The sequence below is a fragment of the Hemibagrus wyckioides genome, linkage group LG11 (genome assembly GCF_019097595.1).
Source record: "Hemibagrus wyckioides isolate EC202008001 linkage group LG11, SWU_Hwy_1.0, whole genome shotgun sequence".
Lineage (NCBI taxonomy): Eukaryota > Metazoa > Chordata > Actinopteri > Siluriformes > Bagridae > Hemibagrus > Hemibagrus wyckioides.
The window spans coordinates 25,086,951-25,108,314 of record NC_080720.1 but is presented as its reverse complement, the minus strand read 5'-3'; the positions used below and the strand labels follow the sequence as shown (position 1 = coordinate 25,108,314).

Sequence of the window (21,364 nt, the reverse complement as noted above, 5' to 3'; positions counted from 1 at the left end):
CAGCAGGCCTCTTTATGTAATAGTTGTTGTCAAGAGTTTTTATTTACTAGTTTGCTAACTTTTGCTGTACTGGTTCTTAAGCATCCCACAAAAGTAAATTGAAAAAATGTATATGCATTTGAACAGCTATAACATTTATTTTAATAACATTACTGTACTTAATATGATGGAAATTGGCTAAATATTTTCAGAAATGCCTGCTTCAGTTCTCTTATACTGTTCTTGTTTTCCTTTGAGTTAGTTTGTGAAGAAGTGCTAGAACAGAAGCAATTAAAACATCTGCGTTTAAACAAAAGCACCTTTGATAACTGTTAGCTTTTAACTCTTGATTGTTTTTTAGATTATTGAGATATTTATGTGCCACTCAACTGCTAATTGAGAAGATGAACACTGGCAGAACACTGTGGCTTCTGAGGAGGACTGGGAATTTTGCAACTTTTTGATAAAAATGTGTGTCTGTTTCCATAGTGAATCAACCAGCAATTTCATTTTTCATTTGCACATTAGATTTTTTAGTATCATACAAAATATCAGAAAGGCATGATTCACATTCTAAATGGCAAAGTGCTCAATATAGTCTGTGTCCTGTTTTTCTCTAAGTTGATTGTTGTGGATGCTAGGGTGAGCTGTTTAGACTGGAAGTGCCCCCTCCTTTCTGTGTGCTTATATAAACACAGAGCATAGAGAGAGAGAGAGAGAGAGAGAGAGAGAGACTCTCACTCCTTCCCTTAGTCTGTTCACAAGTATACAGCAGGAGTGTGTGAGTAAGAGACTAAGAAAGACGAACAGATAGAAAAGGTGGATTTTTATATTATTATTGTTATTATTATTTTTTTAGAAATAAGCAAGCAACATTGACTCTCAAATGAGTGTTTTGCCAATAAAAGAATGTTTGTAAGAAGGAAGAAAACAAAGAAAGAAAGTGCAAAAATAGGAAAGGCTGAAATGGAGAATAGTAATGTTGTTTAAAGCACATGCATGATCATCATGACTATATTTTTTAGTATTTTAACATTTGGCCTGGCAGCTCCTGTGCACAGCACTCTTTAGGTCACCCCACAGATTTTCAAATGGGTTTAGATCTGGACCCCAAAACCTTGACCTTGCTTTGTTGATTTGAAGATGTCCTTCAAGTCACTGTCTTGTTGAAAGGTAAAATCCTGAAGTAAAAGCAGCACCAAAGCACAATGCTCACCATGTTATTCTTTTGGTGATTGCTGTGTTTTTCTTTAATTTTTTTGTTGTTTAACTTGTGTTATGATGTTATTATAACTTTGCTGTCATCAAACCACAACACATTATTACTCACGGAATTACCAAGATTTAGCAGTTCTTTGCAAACTTTAGCTGGGCTTGGATTTGTAACTTTTTTTTTGTTAAAAAACTTTTTGCCATCCTACCCTGAAGCCCAGCTGATGAATTTAGGAGATTGTTGTCACATGTAGGGAGCAACCAGTACTTGCAAGTTCCTACAATTGGTACAATTCTTTTAATGTTGCTAAGGGCTATTGGCCACATCCCTGATCTGTTTCCTCCTGGTCTTCTCATAGATTTTATAGGGGTGACCTGTTCTTAGTAATGTCACTGTTGTGGTACATTTTCTCCCCTTGTTGCTTATTGTCTTTACAGTGTTCTAATTCCAGTTTTTGTAGCCCTCTTCTGATTAGTATTTTTCAACAGTGAGATCCTATACCTTCTTGGTAAGCTCTTTGCAGTCCATGGCTTATCAAGTTGGATATTACTTAAAAAGGAGCTGTTAGAAAAATGAGCCGTTTCATGGCTTTATCCATCCCCAAATCTGCACGGAACAGATATTTGGTATGAGTAACTACCAGTAAGTGTCCTGACACATTCACAAACCTTTCTCACCCTTACTAATGCCTGAAATCCTGGCCAATTTTTCCCAAGCATTAATGAAGGTGTGAAACAAGGGTTAACTGTTACCTTGACTTTATGCTTTTGCTACCAGAACTTACTTATGACTGACACCTGCAGATATTCATGAACATCCCTGTGCTTACACCTCACCATCACCAATCATGTATTTCCTGATTACATGTATAAGATTATAATTTAATGGACAGTGGACTGGTTATATTCAGTCCAGCAAGGACTGATGTGTACTCCCTTGTAGGTTTCTGTATGATTGGGGAAGGCCTGCAGCACTTCAGGGATTGAGATCAGTGTTTCCGCTTACTTTAGGGAATGCTGAGCCCAGTGGGATTCCTGCAAACTTACCTGGGCTTTGCCCTGGTTCTGGTGGGAATAGAAGGTTTCACCTGTGCAGAGAGAATAAAGAGCTAGGGGAGACATACAAGTGTAAAGTGGGGGATGTGACAGGCAGGAAGGAAACCGGGTTCGGGGGGCTGCTTTTGAGGCTCCCACAATTCAGTTCCATGGATCTGGGACCGATGGTGGCGAGCGGGGCAAACAGGAGACCCCTAGACAAGTGATCACCACCAAGTGATCCTCCTCCAGCTGCATGGCTTCATCCAGGGAAGCTACCCAGTGGCATTAACTCAACTTTGGTGTTTCTGTCAGGAGTCAAGTAACAAATCCCTCTAGTTCCACCAGCTCAATGATCTGCTCTGCACCCCTGCTCCTTGGTTATCAGCTACCAGCAACAGGGGTCCTTCAGCTGCTGTGCATAGGCAAAGGGACAGACCACCTTGGGGAGTCACTATGGTTGGAGGTGTTCAGCTGAAAAGCTGCAGACTGCTCCTTGACACAGGGATACTCTAGCTGTGACCAAAGTGGCAGCTGCTGGCTGGTAAGCTGGGCTTCCCCCAATAGAAAGGGAAGTAGTCACAGAGCCTATTCCACCTCCAGCCATTCTCATGCAGCTGAAGAGCTCCTGGAAAGCCTCTGGATTGTCCATGGAGCCCATCTTTGTGAGTATCATGTGTGGCTCAGCTGGAGATCTGGTGGACTGCAGCAGCTTCTGGAGTGGCTGCCAGCTTCTGCACAAGGGCTTTGAAGTGCAGCTGCTCATTGTGCAGGTCGAGGAGCACTTGGTGTTGGGTATGGTGTATGACAGCAAGGACTTGGCATTCTCACTGAATGGGGAGGCTTCCATGGTAGCAACACCGTCTTCCCTGTGCACTTTAAAAATGGCATTAAAATGAATATACTTACAAGATTTTTATGTTTGATATGAAACACCTAAATTTATCTGGAAAAAGAAATTCTCCAGGCTCTACAATAACGCCTCTGTTTTTCCTCATACAAAAGAGGTGGGCTGCAACTTCCTAACCTTTTATGGTACTTTAGTGAATCTCAACTGAGATTAGCATGTTTTTGTTTTGCCATCGCATATTCCATGGGTTCAGATTGAAAGAAAAAAAAAACATGGGAATTTTGAGCATATTGATATTCTGATTCCTTAAACAAGACTTGAACAAAATACATCCAGCATGTTTGGTAAAACTCCCACATTTTGGTAAGGCATGAGTTACAAGCTGAGTTGGGTGAGACACCTGTATTATATTAGTTCTGTCCAATTTGGTGTAATGCAATCTTTATTCCAGGCAAATCAAGCTCAGGATTTAAGCTGAGCATGCAGAAAATCTTAAAGAAGATAGCAGACCTTTATCCTGAGACAACACTCGTGTCTTTTAAAACTTCAAGAAGCAGAATTTTATATGATCTAAGAAACATTCTTAAGCAGTATAGAAGCAGTATAAAAGCAAAATTACTATCCAAATATTCAACAAATCATAAAAGATTGGATTGATGATCTTCAGATGGATGATACAGAAAATAAATGGAGAAAGATTTGTGTTCAAGCACAAATATTATCAAACAGTACTTTAAATTGATATACTGATCCAGTACAATTGGATGAAAACATATTTAACACATTTATAAAGATAAAAATATATAACCCCATAAGGAAATAATTTCATCATGTTTTGCGCTGTAAACAGTTACAGCTGTTTTTGATAGAATTAGTTGATACAATGTATAAAGTTATTGGTAAGGAAATCCTGTCTGCCCCAAGATTTGTCGTCTGCTTTCTGCTTGCCCTACCTTTAAAGATACATTAAGTTACACAAAACGCCTGATTTCATTTGCTCTCTGCGTTGGGGGCTGACTTTGGGGTCAGTTTTCTTTCGATTTAGATTTTGCATTGCATATGTCATTTTTCTGTGGAAAATAATGCAGAGAGGTGTTCAAAAGAGCAACTCAACTTCAGGGTCTGACACGGATTTGCGGCTTTTGCTTCACGTCATATTCACACTCCTCTGTGTGTCTGTGGGTGTATTTGTGTGTGTGCATGTCTCACAAGTTCTGCCAGGTTTATCACTAACTCTCTCTTGCTGGTTATAGGAGTCACTGAAAGCACAAAGAGACAACACAAATAAGTAGACTTGGTAAGAATCATCATGCGTTACCTGCCGGTTCAACCTGCCTCCTCTCCATTCACAGCTGATGATCGACCTGCTGCCACATACATATTATGCAAAAAGAAACGCAAATATAAGAGGGCAAGGGAAAACTGTTCTAAAAGGCACTGTTCTCACACAAAGTCTGCTTTTCATTCTCTATCATTTGCGTTCATTTATATCTTATAATTTAATTAAAAAAAAAACATATTGGGCAGCACCTATTTATTTCCAATATTTTTCAGGATTATTTAGTTGTGTTACTTGTGTGATAACTATTTAAGGGTGCCTAAAATTTTAATTCAATTTCACATTTGTAATATTTTGGAACATTTAAATGAGTTTGCCTTAAATTCTTTTTTTCTACTGTTGATGTTCATCTAGGATGTCTTTTTTCCTATGCTGCTATCTGAATGTCACCATGCACTTTCTGGAGATTGTACAAGGTTAACATCAGTGTTTTTGACAATGGGAATTGTCACAAAGCAGCTTTAGAATATAAAAATTTATATGGAAATTTTAGATTTAATAATTTATTAATTTATCCCTAATGAGCCAGCCAGAAGTGAAATTTGTAAGAAAAAACTTCCTGGCACAATATTAGGAAGAAACCTTGGGAGGAACCAGATTCAGTAAGGAACGCATTCCTTTCTGTGTGACACCAGATATGTTCAGATTAGACACCAGATCAGAACTGATTATACATCAATGCTAAATGTGTGCTACAGTATATGGTTAAAAAAGTGCAATTATGCAATCATGAAATCCACTCAAGTTTTGACTTAAAGCCATTTCTGTTGAACATATTTCTAATATGTAGTCCTGTTTTTAATAAAAAGTAAACAAACATTCAGAAACCTTTATATTACTAAAGAGCATGATTATGAAACTACAAATTAAACTACTAAGAAGTCTGACTATCTCTGTCTCTCTAAGAGCAGAACTTTTGCTGTTTTGGTGTCCTGGAGCACAGTGTGTATATACATCATGCCAAGAAGTAAGGACATCTCCAAACAATTTAAAATTCACAATTATACAGTGAGACAGATTGTTTACAATTGGAGAATCTTCAAAACAAAAATCTTCCCAGGAGTGAATGTTCTGGTAAAATCAGTCCAAGAGCTACATCATATGACCTACAGGCCTCAGTGAGCACATTAAATGTTTATGTTCATGACAGCACAATCAGAACAGGCTTGGCTTTCATGGAAAGATGGCTAGGAAATGGCCCTTCTCTACAAAAATAATATGGCAGGTGTGATAATTACGTTTGTAAAATTGTAACTAACCACAAAAGTTCTAGAACAGTATCCTATGGGCTGATGAGACCAATTTGGAGATGTTTGGTCATCATGGACAGCATGATTTTCAGAAAAAAACAAACAAACCCAAACATAGCATATCACCAAAAACATGGGCTGGTTTATTAAAACATTTGCTGTAACATGTTAAGCTTTCATAACCAATAAAGCTATGTGCCTTAAATATTTTAATATATAATTTTTGATATTAGCAGCAAGCATCAAGTTAAACGATTGTTGCAAAAGCTCACAATAAATCTAAAAATACATCAAGATAAAATGGGGCCATTTTAATTGATTTAATTTTAATTTTAATGCACTTTCCCTGGCTGTGCAGCTGACTTGCCTTATTGTTAAAAAGTGACATGAGATTCACTGAGCTTTAAAGCTTAATATGGACATGGGCTGACAGTGGAACTCCATATATTGCTTGTAAAGCTCACTGAGGTAGCCTCTTTTTTTCTTTTTTTTTACAAGGTGGGCATATAATGTTTGATATATTTTGGGAGGGGAAATATCTGAAAAATATTTCTGTCTGTGCTCCATGTGAAATTTTAAGAACACAATCTCTCATCCTCAACAACCGAGAGTGCCAGCACAATAACGGCCTTTACACTGATCATGGTTTATCTTTCAGATAACTATGGTAATGTGGCAATGTCAACTGAAATGTGGCCTGCACAGTTTGATTGGCTCTTTGTTTCGTGTTGTGCCATCAATCTTTAGTAGTTTGTTATCCTTTCTTTACTCACCTGCATGATGTACTCATGATGTGGCTTGGTCTGAGATATTGTGAAAAAGCCACTTGACTGATGACCTGTTTCACTTAAGCAAACTCTTTATTTTTTCTTCAGTGCATATATATATATTTGACTCACATCTACTGTCACTAATTGGCTTGCCACTTTATCTGTCAGATAAAAAAAATGAGTGGCCAATTGCAGATCATACATTTAGTCCAAAAACTATACGATTCTGTAACTGATCAATCCTCCTATCCTTAGTCATTACTTAACATTTCTGGGTAATTTCTGGCTGTGTGTGCATGGATGCAAGGTGCCCAGCTGTTTCCAGCTGTCCCTGGATGTCACCCAGGTTTCATATACACACAGGTATGCAAGTAACTAGCATGCTATATCCTATAATTATTGTGAATGACAGAACAGTAGATTTTGGAAGCTTCTTATAAAGACCCAGCATAATGTGTTAGAAAATTTACTGTGCATCAGACAAGTTGAAGCCATTTAATTATTTAATAAATTATGTAGCTGTCATTTAACTGTGTCTGTGTTGTATTGAAAACATACTTAACATTCAATCATTACATGGTGCAGCTGTGTAAATCCTACACTTATACCGCTTTCTCTTTGCTGCATTCTTTCTCTTTTTGTCTCCTCCCATTCTCTAAGCACAAATCTGTTTTCTTCCGTTAAAGCCCAACCCCCTCTCATTCTCTCCTTTCCACTGTTTTTTTTACACTCTCTCTCTCTCTCTCTCTCACACACACACACACACACGCGCTCTCTCTCTCTCTCTCTCTCTCTCTCTCTCTCACACACACACACATACACACACGCTCACTCTCTCTCTCTGTCTGGCTCTCTCTCTGTCTCTTTCTGTCTCTCTCTCTCTCTCTCTCTCTCTCTCTCTCTCTCTCTCTCTTTCTCTCTCACACACACACATACACACACGCTCACTCTCTCTGTCTGGCTCTCTCTCTGTCTCTTTCTCTCTCTCTCTCTCTCTCTCTCTGCCTTTCCTCCATCCTCTTTATCTCTGTCTATCTCTCACTTTCTCTCCCTTGCACTCTTTGGCTTCTCTCTAGTCACACAAGATTTGGAGCTGATAGTCTATTTATAGTGCCTTTGGTTCTGTCGCTATGACAACCGCACTGGAGGCCAGGGTGCCGGAGAGCTATTTTTGGAGAGCCACTGTTATGTCAGACACACAGCCTGTTCTCTTTCTTTTTCACCGCTCCCTCTCTCCAGCTCTCTTCCGTTTTCTGCTCCTCTGTGGCAATGTAAACTGAAGTGGTGTATGTGCGTGAAGGAGAATAGATCATATAGAACATTGTCCTACTTAAAATTTGTTTTATTTGCAGTTTGCTCAGATGTAACTATGAATGATCAGATTGTTCTCAGTTGCAAGTGTGCATTTTAACTGTAATTATGTGAGTTCTACTGATAGATGTAAATAACGTAATATTACAAAATGTAGGAAATGGCAGCATTTGATTTAATGGCTAAATAAAAGGATAAAATATATAAACAAGTAATGATAATAGCCTGAGTGTGTAGTCTGAGATATTTTAGTTGCCCTCTTAGTCTAGAATTAATATTCATACAGGTGTTTTTCTGTTTTGTTTTGTTTTTTTGTTTGTTGTTGTTTTGTTGATGTGCCTAACTTTTAACCTGAGAGGATAACTGCTTGCATTATATTGAATAGAAAGGGTTCTCTGTTATACAAGTCATATGCCTCATGTGATGCTCTGTGTGTGTGTGTGTGTGTGTGTATGCATCCATGTGCCACTTGAGGTTATTAAACTTGGACTGTATTCTTTGCTGTATGCATCTGTTGAAATCTTTGGACTTTATTTCAAACAATTAAGTGTTTGCTTTGAACGTAACTGTCTTCATATTGTAAAAGAACTGTACAATTTTAAGATTTTCTAGAATTTTTATGCATCTTGTCTGCTCAGTGGAGGAGAAATTTTGCAGGCATCCAAATCATGCAGTTATTTTTTTTTTTTTTTGATCAATGAAATGATCCAATATTGATCATATAAATCTAAAAAGCTAAACAAACCTTCAAGTCTGTTCTCTAGACCTGTTTAATTTGCTGGCCAGACAGTTTTAAGAATTTAAAAGGAGCTTGATGGGGCTTTTGTTCTTTTGATGGGTTTATAATAGCATCTGATTAGTTGTTTGTGTTAATATTGATGCACTGCAATTAGTAGGTAAAAAATGCTAGAATTGACATGTGTTGTTGAACACAACCAAGTTGGGTATTCCATCATGTGTTTGTTGTGTCTTTGTCTGTATGATAATCATTACATTTTTCTTGTCTTTTATGCTAAAATTATTTATTCAAGATGTGAGAGGATCTGGTTCATCCTCATATGTATAACTAATAGGAATAATTTTTGGGTAGTAAAAATAGGCAAGATGTATAGTTAAGAAAGAACAATGTCTGGACATATGTCCATGGTTTCTGGAAGTTTAACAGGTTAAACACTATGGTTACAGAATATTATTATATGATATGAAATGCTTTGTATTATTTCTGTTGGTTTTTGTGTATTAGGTTAATTTTTTATTGACCAGTTTTAACAATGGACAGTGCCACAAAGCAGCTTTATAGATATCTGGATATAGATACAACCCAGGGTTGAAAAAATCTGAATGTCCATTTTGGGTGAGCCTGTTCCCATGGTATCCTCAAATTTCTGTATTTGGCTGACAGGAGTGGAACCCAGTGTAGTCTTCTGCTGTTGTCGCACATCCATGTCAAGCTTTAATGTTTTGTGCAAGCTGCAATGCTTTTCTGCTCACCATGGTTGTGAAGTTCACCTTTCTGTGTAAACTCTAGCAACTGTTGTGTGTGAAAATCCCAGGAGATCAGCATTTCCTAAAACACTCGAACCAGCTGATCTAGTAACATTCATGCCATGGTTAAAGTCGCAAAAACCTGCTTTTTCCCCATTCTGATGTGAGGTGTGAACATTAGTTGAAGCTTTTGACCTGTATCTACATGACGTTATGCACTGGGCTGCTGCCACATGATTGGCTGATTGGGAGACTGCATAAATGGACAGGTGTACAGGTGTTCCTTCGACAGGAGTCAAAGTCAGGTTTGATCTCAGGCTGATAACTGCAAGTTTATTGAACTTCGGTGAATTCGTACATAGCCAGTGTTATGGGAGGAATTAACGGGATTTAAGAGAGGTTTGATTGCTTCTGGTAGGAACTGTTTGAGGAAATGTTTCAGTAGGTGATCTAGTGCATGCTGATGATTTTGAAGAGGAAGGTAGCTAAATTAGGTTCTAATTGCTCTAGTTAACCTTGCTACTGTATTGAATAAGAATCTAGGATTATTTGTCTCTTATATTGCTGATCTAGCAGCAAAGTCTCCCACAATTACAGCTTTGTGTACATTAACAACCAGCAAATCTGCAAATTAATGTATGAATATAGATTCAAATGTGCGTTTAAAGAGATTAAAATGAGTTAAACTGCCGTCTGTGTACTGATTGTATGTATTTTGAACCTTGACTTTGAAATGTCAAATACTTTCATATCAACATTGGTATCATACCAGCGCATTCAAAATTGTTACCTAGTGAAATCACTGTTGCCAGATACATGATAACTACAATAATACAAAAGTTTAAGCTGCACAACTAGACACCTATATTTTTAATGCTTTAATGCATTATCCATATATCATACACCTATAATGCTCTAACACACACGTAGTGAACAGATATAGATGTTATATCAGACCTGCAGCACCGGTGTCACATTTCAACCCTCTGTGTCATATAGTTTTTGTACTGGGGCTGTTGCACTGTCTCAATTCCTGTCTTTCAGTTTTCTTGTGACCCTCTCAAATAAATCTATTATGCAGCAGGTCTTGGTTACAAGTTTCAGAGTTAAGCAGTTATGCTGTCTGCTAGAAATTTAGTTTTTTACCATTCCTTACTAGTTTTACAGCCATTAATATACTACCATAACGTTAGGCTCCATGTCTGTTATGTTGCACCCTATGTAGCAATGCTCTTCAGCATGAAAGTGTCTGAACTGAAACAGCAGCATCCTCCCTTCCTCTCTCTCTTTCTTATGCTCTTCACTCTCTGTGTCACTGTTTCCTCCCACTAGGGCAGATCCATTGACTAGAGTGGCATCTGACTGAACACACTCTGATCACTATGACTCAGAACACTGCCTGCCTTGATATACAACACAAACATATGCCACCTGCTGTCTGTCCCTGGCACTGCAACTACTAGGGTTTTTTATTTAATGTCTGATTTGTGGTGTGCTCAGCTCATTCAGATCAAAACATAATCTTTCTTGCTGTTTAAAGCCTACAGCCAAGATTCAATATATGACCATGCACATGTGGACACAATCGTTAGAGCCATCTGTGGGTTTTCACAAAACTGGAATCACAAAACTTGTCTATTATGTGTTTGTGTGCTTAGCTTTTCCTTTCACTGAAATTTCCTTTTACTGCAACTTAGGGGCAGAGCCCAATTGGGTTCCAACATGACAGTGCCCATGTGCACAAACAAGATCCAAGACATGGTTTGCCAAAGTTGGAGTAGAAGAACTTGAGTGCCCTGCACAGAAGACTGATCTCAGTTGTAATGAACAACTTTGGGATTAATTGAAATGACAACTATGCACAAGGCCTTCTCACTGGACATCAGTGCCTAAGCTCTTGCACTCTTGTGGCTGAATGGACTGGAGCCTGTTATAGCAGCAAAGAGTGAACAAATCAATGTTTTCTCTTCCTGTCTTGGAATGGGATGTTCAATTCTCGGCCATATAGTTAAATCTTTTTTGATCACAGAAGTTTGGATTGTTCAGGAATGAAGCTGTACCATGAGTTATCTAATCCAGTCATTACACAAAGATGCTTTATTTCTTTATGTGGCATTATTAATTAACCTTTTCTGTCCCTTTTGTTCAGTTTCCTAGATAAGATTGACACTATAAAGCAAAGTGACTATACACCTACTGATCAGGTAAAATTCAATTCTACAGGAAATCTAACAATAACATTATTATTATTATTATTATTATTATTATTATTATTATTATTATTGTGCCTATCATTATTATTTGAAGTGGTCCTAATGTTTTCCTTAGAAATATAGCAATTAAGAAAAAATGTCTTTGGTTTAATGTATTTTTCTCTGATTTTCTCTCATGTTAGGACTTGCTGAGATGCAGAGTGCTGACCTCAGGGATCTTTGAGACAAGGTTCCAAGTGGACAAAGTTAATTTTCAGTGAGTTGAAGAGTGAAAAAAAACATCTAGTAATGTAGCCACAGTTGTTTAGCTAATGTATAAGACAGTATTACCTACAGTGATAGTGTTACCTCACAGTGACCCATCATAGACAAATACATGGACATAGACAATACAACTACAAATATAGTACATCTGCCAAACATAAGATTCAACAGTATATAATTTAGTAATAAGAAGCAGGTGTTTCCATGGTGGAGTTTTTTTTTTGGGGGACTTAATTTTCCTTTTTCCCATTTTCCCATTCTCTTCTTCCAGCATGTTTGACGTTGGTGGTCAAAGAGATGAACGAAGGAAATGGATCCAGTGTTTTAATGGTAAATGATTTGAATGCTTTTACTGTATGTATCATTCATAGCTGGTTGTAAATTTCTAAAAGATGAATTGGATAATTACATTCCCATCCAAAAGTACTGGAAGGGCAAGGCCAATTCTTTTGTTCTGATTATACACTGAAGATGTTTATGTTTGAGATCAAAAGATGAAACGACCTAGATCACACCTTTGCTACCTTTTTTCCCATTGCTGCATTTCTACAATTCTCTCAATATCATTTGGGAGACGGATGCATTTCTCTGTAAATTGGCAGAAACAATGCATCTGTAGATCTGTGAATTCATTCTCCTGCCACTATCATGAGTTGCATCAACAACAAAGATTAGTGAGCCCATTCCAAAAGCAACCATGCAAGCTCAAGCCATGACACTATCTCCTCCTTGCTTGATGGCTGAGCTTGTATGTTTTGGATCATGAGCTGATCCTTCTTTTGCCCTTCTAGGCTCCCAAATGATTTAAAAGCGTTCACTCGATCAAATGAAGATTGTGAGTTTGAATCCCAATGATTAAACATTAATTTGTGGCCAGGAGTCCAACAGAACAAAATTGGCCATGTTCACAGGGAGCAGTGATCAGGGAAAAAATATTGTAGGTTGGTTATTCTGGCTTTATTTTTATTTATTTATTTATTTATTTTTTTTGGTGAATTCCAATTTTGCCAGTCACAACTGACTGTTATGTTTGAGTTTTCCTTCACAGATCTCACAATGTTTCTGTCAAAATTGTAAGAATTGCTCTTGCTCTTCCAGTACGTTTCAAGATTCAAAAGTTTATTGTCATATGTACAGGAAACAGTCAGTTACACAATACATTGAAATTTTTACTCTGCAACTCTTCCAGCAACCTCTGACATAATTTAAACTGGACATAAGGAAAACACAAACCAGTGTGTGTGTGCTTTGTAAACATAAAAAAGTACAGTTGAGCATAAACATTATGTAAACAGTAATGATCCATCATGGTATCATGTGTGGAGGAGTTCACAGAGACATGCCATGGTGGACACCATCTTGGAAAGGAGTGTATGTCATATAAGTTGAGATGGTTCTTTTTTAATTTATACATCTAAAAACAACCAGTATGCATAAGGTAATTGGCATTTGTCACACATGCATAAGCACAGCTGTACATATTGGTCATTGATTAATCTCACACATTATAAATTGCTCTGTTCAGGCATATACAATCACATTTGCTCGAAGAAAAGCTTTCAAATTGGTAAACAAACTGACTTTAAAGGGCCTACTAGCCTACTCATGTTAGTGCTTATTGACATACAGCATACCAAAGAAGATGGATACCACTAAACAGAGATACTATAAGATAAAAGAGAGTGTCACCAAAAAGTTTGTCTAAGAAATAAATGTATTGGTTTTCATTTTTTTTTAATATTAATAATCATTTTTAATATACATTTAATGTCTGCATGTGTGCCTTCTTTTGCTCCAATTACATTTAGAAAACCTATGCTGGTGTGAAAATTGCTCATTATTGATGTAGTCTTTACTTTTGCCATATTTGTACATGTAATAATCTGTAGCATGAGTAATTTGAATATACACTACTTACAAAAAGTTAAGGATATTCGGCTTTCGAGTGAAATTTCAGGATGCACCTAAAATGCACTATAACCTTTACAGGTGTACTTAATTTGACCTTCTCTACACTTTTGAATGCACATGTCCAACTGTTCAGTGTTTCAGTACTTTTTGCATAACTTGCTGTTCTCTTACAAGGTGCTTAACGGCAAAATTCACAACTGGTGTTTGATCCATGAATCGACCAATAAATTTTCTGGTTCAATTAGAATTGGTATTTAAACAGTCCTCTTCATCATGCTGTTCACATTTTGACATCATGAGACCAAGACGACACCTAACAATTGATCAACAGTACCTCGCCATTGCGAGGCTTCAAACAGGATGTTCTCAGAGGGAAGTGGCCACTGAGCTTAGAGTGTCAGAGTGTCATCAGCAGGTTGCGACAGAGATACAGAGAGACTGAAAGAGTCACAGAAAGACATAGAAGTGGACATCCTTTGGCCACATCCCACGTTGATGACCGCTTCATTGTGAACAGTGCCCTGCAGAACCGGATGATGAATGCCACTCAACTCCATGCACATTTAAGGGAGGTGAGAGGCACCCAAGTGTCACGTCAAACCATTCGAAACCATTTACATCAGCGTGGTCTGCATGCTAGACGACCTACAAGGGTACCTGACCACACCACCAGACACAGGCGTCAGGCCAAGGAGCATTTACACTGGACGAGGGACCAGTGGACTTCAGTGCCGTTCTCTGATGAAAGTCGATTCACGTTGAGCAGAAATGATGGCCGCCAATGATGTTGGAGATGTCTAGGAGAGCACTATGCATCAGCCACTGTTGTGGTGATGTTACAGTCTGGGCAGGTGTGTCTACTCAATACAGAACTGCCCTACATCTTGTGAATGATACAGTGACAAGCCAATACTACCTGAATAACATCATTAATCCAGTCATTGTGCCCCTGCATGAACAACACAGGCCTAATTTGATCTTCATGGACGACAATGCTCCAGCTCATCGAGGTCACATCATTAGGGAACGGCTGCTGGAGGCTGGGGTACCTCAAATGGAGTGGCCTGCACTTTCTCCAGACCTGAATCCCATAGAAAACCTATGGGATCAGCTGAGTCACCGTGTAGAGGCTCGTAACCCTGCACCCCAGAACCTCAATGACCTGAGGGCCGTCCTTCAAGAAGAGTGGAATGCCATGCCTCATCAGACAATAAGTCGACTCGTGAACAGCATGAGACGTCGTTGTCAAGCTGTAATTGATGGTCAAGGGCACATGACAAATTATTGAGACATTGACATTTTTTGTTGTGGTATACCCACCACTTTTGTTGGCTTTTGTTTCAGTAAATTGTATGAGATGAGGAAATCACCATTGCATGCTTCTACTTAAATGCCCCACTTTCATGATATAATATCACTGTACAGTGAACTTTTTACATTTTCCATAAATTTCACCCAAAAAACAAATATCCTTAACTCTTTGTGAGTAGTGTATGTAATATGCGTCATTATACTCCTCATGGCTGGGAAATGACCTGTCTGCAAATTCTCACTAAAATTGAACTGAACAAATAAAATCGAATGATAATCCATACATCAGTCTCAGCAAAGAGATTCCCACTACTTGAAAAAAACATTCCTTTCTGTGCAAAGATGTGTGTGTCAAATCTTTGAGCAAAAAATCCTCCCAGCCAGTCTTTAGATGTTTTATACGATTTTGCTTCGTATTTCATCTCTGCTGCCTCTTTACACCTTGTTGTGACTAATAAAATAAGTACTTACATTACTGTCAGCTATATATGTCAGTTAAGCCGATATATTTGACAATAAGCTCCTCATAATTAGGGCATAAGAATACACATGTACTGACACACAGAGAGGAGCTGCTACATCACAATGGTCATATGCATGGTTTCTACACCAAACTATGTATAACCAAGGTTGATGAGTGAGACCCCTCTTTTTTTTTTAGGTTCCACTGTGTTTTATCATATAGTATCCATCATATAGTGTTTTTCCTTAGGAAGATGAATTTGTAATGATTAGTTGTTTGCAGTCAGACAGACAGACCAAAATGTATTAATTCATGGCATTTCTCAAGCATTTCTTGAGTGAGAATATATTCTTTTATTGTCTAAATGACAAATTGTATAAAGATGGATACTATTTTCCAAATACAGCAAAACATGTCCCTGTCCTTATTGTGGAGTGATATATGTTTTTGTGGGACTAATTACTGTGGATTACTGTGTGATTTAATATCTATGTGGTCGCAGATGTGACTGCCATTATATTTGTGGTGGCCAGCAGCAGCTATAATATGGTCATCCGAGAAGACAATCAAACCAATCGTCTCCAAGAAGCATTAAACCTGTTCAAGAACATATGGAACAATAGGTAGGGTATATTAAAGTTTAATTTATTTTCTTGTATTAAAATTTGTTTTCAGTTTGGTAATAATGTCTGGTTGTATCTTATCTCGATTACAATGACTAATCTTAAGGTATTGTTGTTGTTGGTTTTGTTTTGTTTTTTAACAATTTCACCCAACCCCCACACTACCATCTCCAGGTGGCTTCGAACCATTTCTGTTATTCTTTTCCTAAATAAGCAAGACCTACTAGCTGAGAAGGTTCTGGCGGGAAAATCAAAAATAGAGGAGTATTTCCCAGAGTTTTCACGCTACACTACACCAGATGATGGTCAGTAAGAACCACACATTACATTTGTCTGTCTCTTATTGCTTCTCTTTTTATTCTCCTCTTCCACAAATGTAAATTCAAAATACCTAAAATGCATTGTGCATTTCCTGCTAAACGTTTTCTGTTTCTAGCTACACCTGAATTGGGGGAGGATCCACGAGTTACAAGAGCAAAATATTTCATCCGGGATGAGTTCCTGGTGAGTGGATTCAGCCGCTGTGATACACCTATGCATGAACACACTGCTACTACAGTATGCACGCGCACACACACACACACACACACACACGCACACTGACATAGAAATCTTATTTTTGTATGTTTTCCCTCAGTTGGTCACCATGCTTTTGATCACAGAGAACTTGCTTTTAAAGATGATTTTTTTCCTATATTGACTAATGCTAATATATTGCTCTATGTGGAGGTTCAAGGATTCTATGAATATCTCATTTGGAAACACTCCCAGCCCAACACATTCCCCTAGGTAAACTGGTATATTAACAAGGCAGATGAAGTAAGACTTCAAGGTGTGTATAATATATATATACATATATCTATATATATATATAAAATTTAGTGTATAATGGCCTCAGACCCTGTACATGCATGTTTCTCATCTTGCCCTATGTCAACACAAAGGGTTTGGCAGCACATATTAATATTCTTGGGAATATAGTACATTACCTATAGTATAAAAGATATTATTTTATATATTATCTCATTTTTTTATATAGGGAGTGGGGAGAGTCAGAATAAGGGTTAATTTATACCAGTTAACATGCTAATGATTAACCTTTTAACAAATAAACGACAGTTGGTGGCAAAGGTTTACTTATACCTAGTCTAAAGGCATTTAAGCTCAGTTTTTCAAATCCACACATTTCTTGTTAACATACATTTCCGTTGTTAAATCACTTAGGGTATCTACTTTATTTCCATAAGACGTTTGATAATGATAGCTAAGAGACTCATTTCAGCTTTTATTTACTGTATCAGATTTTCAGTGGGTCAAATGATTTTATATACTTTGATAGTATGTGGTTGCATTGCCTGGCACTGTCTCTAATGGTAGGCCCTTTTCCACCCACATGTGTGCTCCCATTAACTCATAATGGTGATGCAAATGTCATTCCATCAAGTCCTGGTTCAAGTTTTAGACAGTCAACTTGGTGTATGTAAATGACAAAGAACATGTATGGTAAAATGAAATGTGTGGACTAATGAAAAACTGAGATTGAATGTCTTTAGCCTAGTTGTATAGAAATTCAATAAGTGAGGCAAGCGTATATGCATGAAATAGAAATAATATCACATCCTTAAGTAATATTAGTATACATTAATAAATGTATAAAAGTTTTCATGTGTGTTTAAACAAGCATGATATGTTAGCTTGCTCCCTAGCTTTGAGGTTTTTGTCACAAGCATGTCTATAAATATTACAAATACTTTGTACTAGGAAGTGAACACAGACATTCAAAGTCAGTGCTCAGTGTTTTTATAGATTGCAAACATTGTCCACGAGGAACCAACAATAGGTGAGCAGACAGTAGTCAATAGCTATATCTAGAAGCCAACTGGGAGATTACTACTTAGTCTTGCAAGCCACCTGTTAGAGAATCCAATATACATCATCAGTAAACATAGTCAATAAATGCCCTCATACAAAAAAAAAGCATTTTGACTGACATAGCAGATGACATACCACAAACCAATTCCTGCATTGTGTTGGCAAACACAAACACTATATGGCCATAGGTCTGTGGACACCTGACCATCACATCCATATTTGGCTTTCCTTAAACTGTTGCAAAAACAGGAAGCACACTATTTTATAGAATGTTTTGTATGATGTAGCATATCACTTTTACTGTGATACCTTTTAGATAACTTAGGGGCCCAAGCTTGTCCCACAATGACAATGCCCTTTTTCACAAAGTGAAGTCAATGAAGACATGGCTTTGCCACAGTTAACGTGCAACACAGAGCACGAGTGGTCTGCATGGAGCCCAAATTTCAACCACACTGAATACCTTTAGGATGAACATGAATGACGACCCAGGCTTTCTTGCCCATAATCAATGTCTGACATCACTAATGCTGTTGTGGCTAAATCCCTACAGCCACGCTTCAAAATCTAATGGAAAGCATTTCCAGAAGATAATCATAGCAAAGTGGGGGCTAGATCTGGAGTAGAATGTTCGAAAAGCATATATGGATATGAGAGTCAGGTGTTCACACACCTTTGGCCATACAGTGTAGTTTGGTCCAAAAAGCTTATTGATTCACTGTGTTCAAAAGTTGTTGTTTTGTTTTGTTTTTTTTTCAAACTGAAAATCACTGCATGGTAGTGCGTAGAGCAAGTCAGATTGCAGCCTTTAACATTCTGAAGGTTGTGACCAAAGCAAGTTATCAGACAATTCATATCTCGGGATGGAGTTTATTCAGGTGGAAGCTCCTGCTAGTTTCTGTGCTGGCTGGTTCCTCATGAGGAGTACAATTAAGGCCATAATATTCAACTGAAAATGTCTAAAACTGTCCTCAGTAACATAAATACTACATATTCACACATAATATAGATCTAAGGCACCATATGGAGTTATTAAACTACTGAAGTTTGGGTGGAAGTCCATGCATGCAGCTCCTTATTATAAATTCTCTAAAATGTCTCTCTTTCTACAGTAGTGACTGCTCCTCTTTATCTTCTCCCTACTGTTCTCCCTACAGCTAACTATTTCTTTGTCCTTGTTTTTTTATGAAGGGGAAAATATTTTGGGGGGGAATATTTTTCTGAAATATGTTTGTGAAGAAAATCAGACTGTTTCTGGCATAACAGTTACTACCTAGTAGCTACCATAGAGAGGTATTATATACACTGTAAATTCCATGTCCTGGATTCCCATATTGAAGACGACAGGCTTTACATTTTATTACAACTCGGTTCCTCACATTTCAGTGAGGTTTCAATCTTCTACTGTTTCTTAAAATAACATGGCACAGCTGCTGCACTGACCATTTTCCATGTCTTAATATCTATATTTGCACTACACAACATGATTTCACTGCTTATCAATCAGTCAATCAAATAAATGAATGAGAGCATGCGAAACATGAATGAAATGTTTTCACAGGTTGTGACAATTACGTTGTTCTTGTAGCCAATAATTATGGATAAATTACTCTGTGTATATCTAATCTGAAACTGAATCTGTCCATCAGAGGATCAGTACAGCAAGTGGGGATGGTCGCCATTACTGCTACCCACACTTTACTTGTGCTGTGGACACAGAAAACATCCGCCGGGTGTTCAATGACTGCCGTGACATCATCCAGCGCATGCATCTCCGGCAATACGAGCTCTTGTGATTGCCACATCATCGCTGGAACCCAGTCGAGAACTTTCTACAGGCTTCCTGTCCTACTCATGCCCCAAAAATCCAACCATGAAACTTACTACTTATGAGTTTCCAGGACACACAGCAACATATAAGAGACAAACAGATACAGGCTTTCTCCATCCTGAGATAGCTGAGGGGCAAAGAGAATACTGTATCATTCAAGGGTGACTGTGCAATCAAGAAAAGACAATATAGCCAATGTCCACCAATGTTAAAACAGAGAGGGTGAATACATACACATATGCTGGGAAAGAAAGGAAAAAATAAAAGTTTGACTAGGACTACTGAATATCTGCACACTTTTTGAGGCTCTGCTCGAGAGAGGAAGATATTTGTATGGCATTCACACAGACGCACATGTACAATTCTCCACTCCCTCTGTCCTATGTATGTTAAACATTAGCCATGTGTTTCTAATGATGTACTTACCACACACATGCACACCACTATTGTGAAACTCCACTCTTTGCCTGAGTGAGCCTGTTGTCTCCCCTCTTCTCCCAAAATGGACTAACCCAGGGAGAAATGATGAAAATGAAAATGATGGATTAATGCAAAGACTTGATGAAAGAATGTAAACCTTTTTGGTTAGCTTGAAAGGATAAAAAGGGGTTAGAATTATGGAGTATTTTCAGCCCCGGGTTGCTGTGCTTGCAGAGCAGAGAATGACTCAAACACAAGACCTATCACATGATTCTTTCTCCAGATACAACGAGGAGAAGTAGTGAGAACATACAATGCATAGATTCATGTCGAACAGCCAACTACAGTGCAAAAAAAAAGAATTATACGTGCGTGCACACAGATATACATCTGTGTATTCCTGTAACAGCGCGTCAGCTCTTCTGTTTCATTATTTCATCTGTTGAGTGTTATGCACTACGTGTGCAAATAATGCCTTTATTCACAATTTTAAACCTTCTCTCCTATTCACTCCATCAATCTGTCTCTCTGTATCTTCTCCCTTTCACTGCTCTCTACTGCAGACATCTTGTACACTGACATGGGGACTGAGAGTAAAAAATGTTATGAGATGGAAAAGGGGTGCAAAACTCAAGCAACTTGTCACTCCTGTTTTTACTCTCTCTCTCTCTCTCTCTCTCTCTCTCTCTCCCTCCCCCTTCATCTTGGCTTTTTGTCTTTTTTTTTATTTCTCTGCTGGATCATTATTCTTGTACAGACTGTAAAATGTAATATTTTGTACAACTTTATTGAAGAAAAAGTAATTGTAGAAGCTCCCTGTGCCTTGATCATGATTGTACGTGTAAAATGAGCTAAGATATAAGTAAGGTAATGTTACATTGCGCTGTTCAGCTCCACCCTACCTCCTTCATTCCCATCTCACTTTTCCATGTGACCCGAAAACTCTTCACACTCTTGCATAATATTGACCATTTTTGGACTAATCTAAAACCAAATTTATTTTTTTTATTTCAAAAAGGATTGTAATTAATAGAAGAAAAATGGCAAAACTGGTCTTAGGTCAATAGCAGAAGAAGCCATGTGGTGCCGCTCATCAGAGTGTGGGGAGCTGCTGTCCGTCACAGTCAACGTTTTCTTTTGATGCATTTCTTTTCATCTTTGTTTCTTTTATGTGTTTTTGCCCAGACCATAATATATATTTTAGGATTAAAAAAGAACCAACTGA

At 37.8% G+C, this 21,364-nt stretch overlaps 1 protein-coding gene across 3 annotated transcripts in view; it reads left to right on the top strand.

The window, feature by feature from the left end:
• gnas (GNAS complex locus) overlaps window positions 1-21,364 on the top strand; it is a 44,973-nt gene extending 23,609 nt beyond the window's left edge. The window contains exons 6-13 of one of the 3 annotated variants that reach the window (XM_058402430.1): window positions 11,381-11,435; window positions 11,627-11,700; window positions 11,980-12,038; window positions 15,896-16,016; window positions 16,191-16,321; window positions 16,453-16,520; window positions 16,753-16,848; window positions 19,538-19,675. In XM_058402430.1, coding sequence (XP_058258413.1) covers window positions 11,381-11,435; window positions 11,627-11,700; window positions 11,980-12,038; window positions 15,896-16,016; window positions 16,191-16,321; window positions 16,453-16,520; window positions 16,753-16,809 — 565 coding nt within the window. In that variant the 3' untranslated portion in view covers window positions 16,810-16,848; window positions 19,538-19,675. Of the gene's footprint in view, window positions 1-11,380; window positions 11,436-11,626; window positions 11,701-11,979; window positions 12,039-15,895; window positions 16,017-16,190; window positions 16,322-16,452; window positions 16,521-16,745; window positions 16,849-19,537 lie in introns of all 3 variants that reach the window. The other 2 variants (XM_058402429.1, XM_058402428.1) reach the window with 2 other exon arrangements.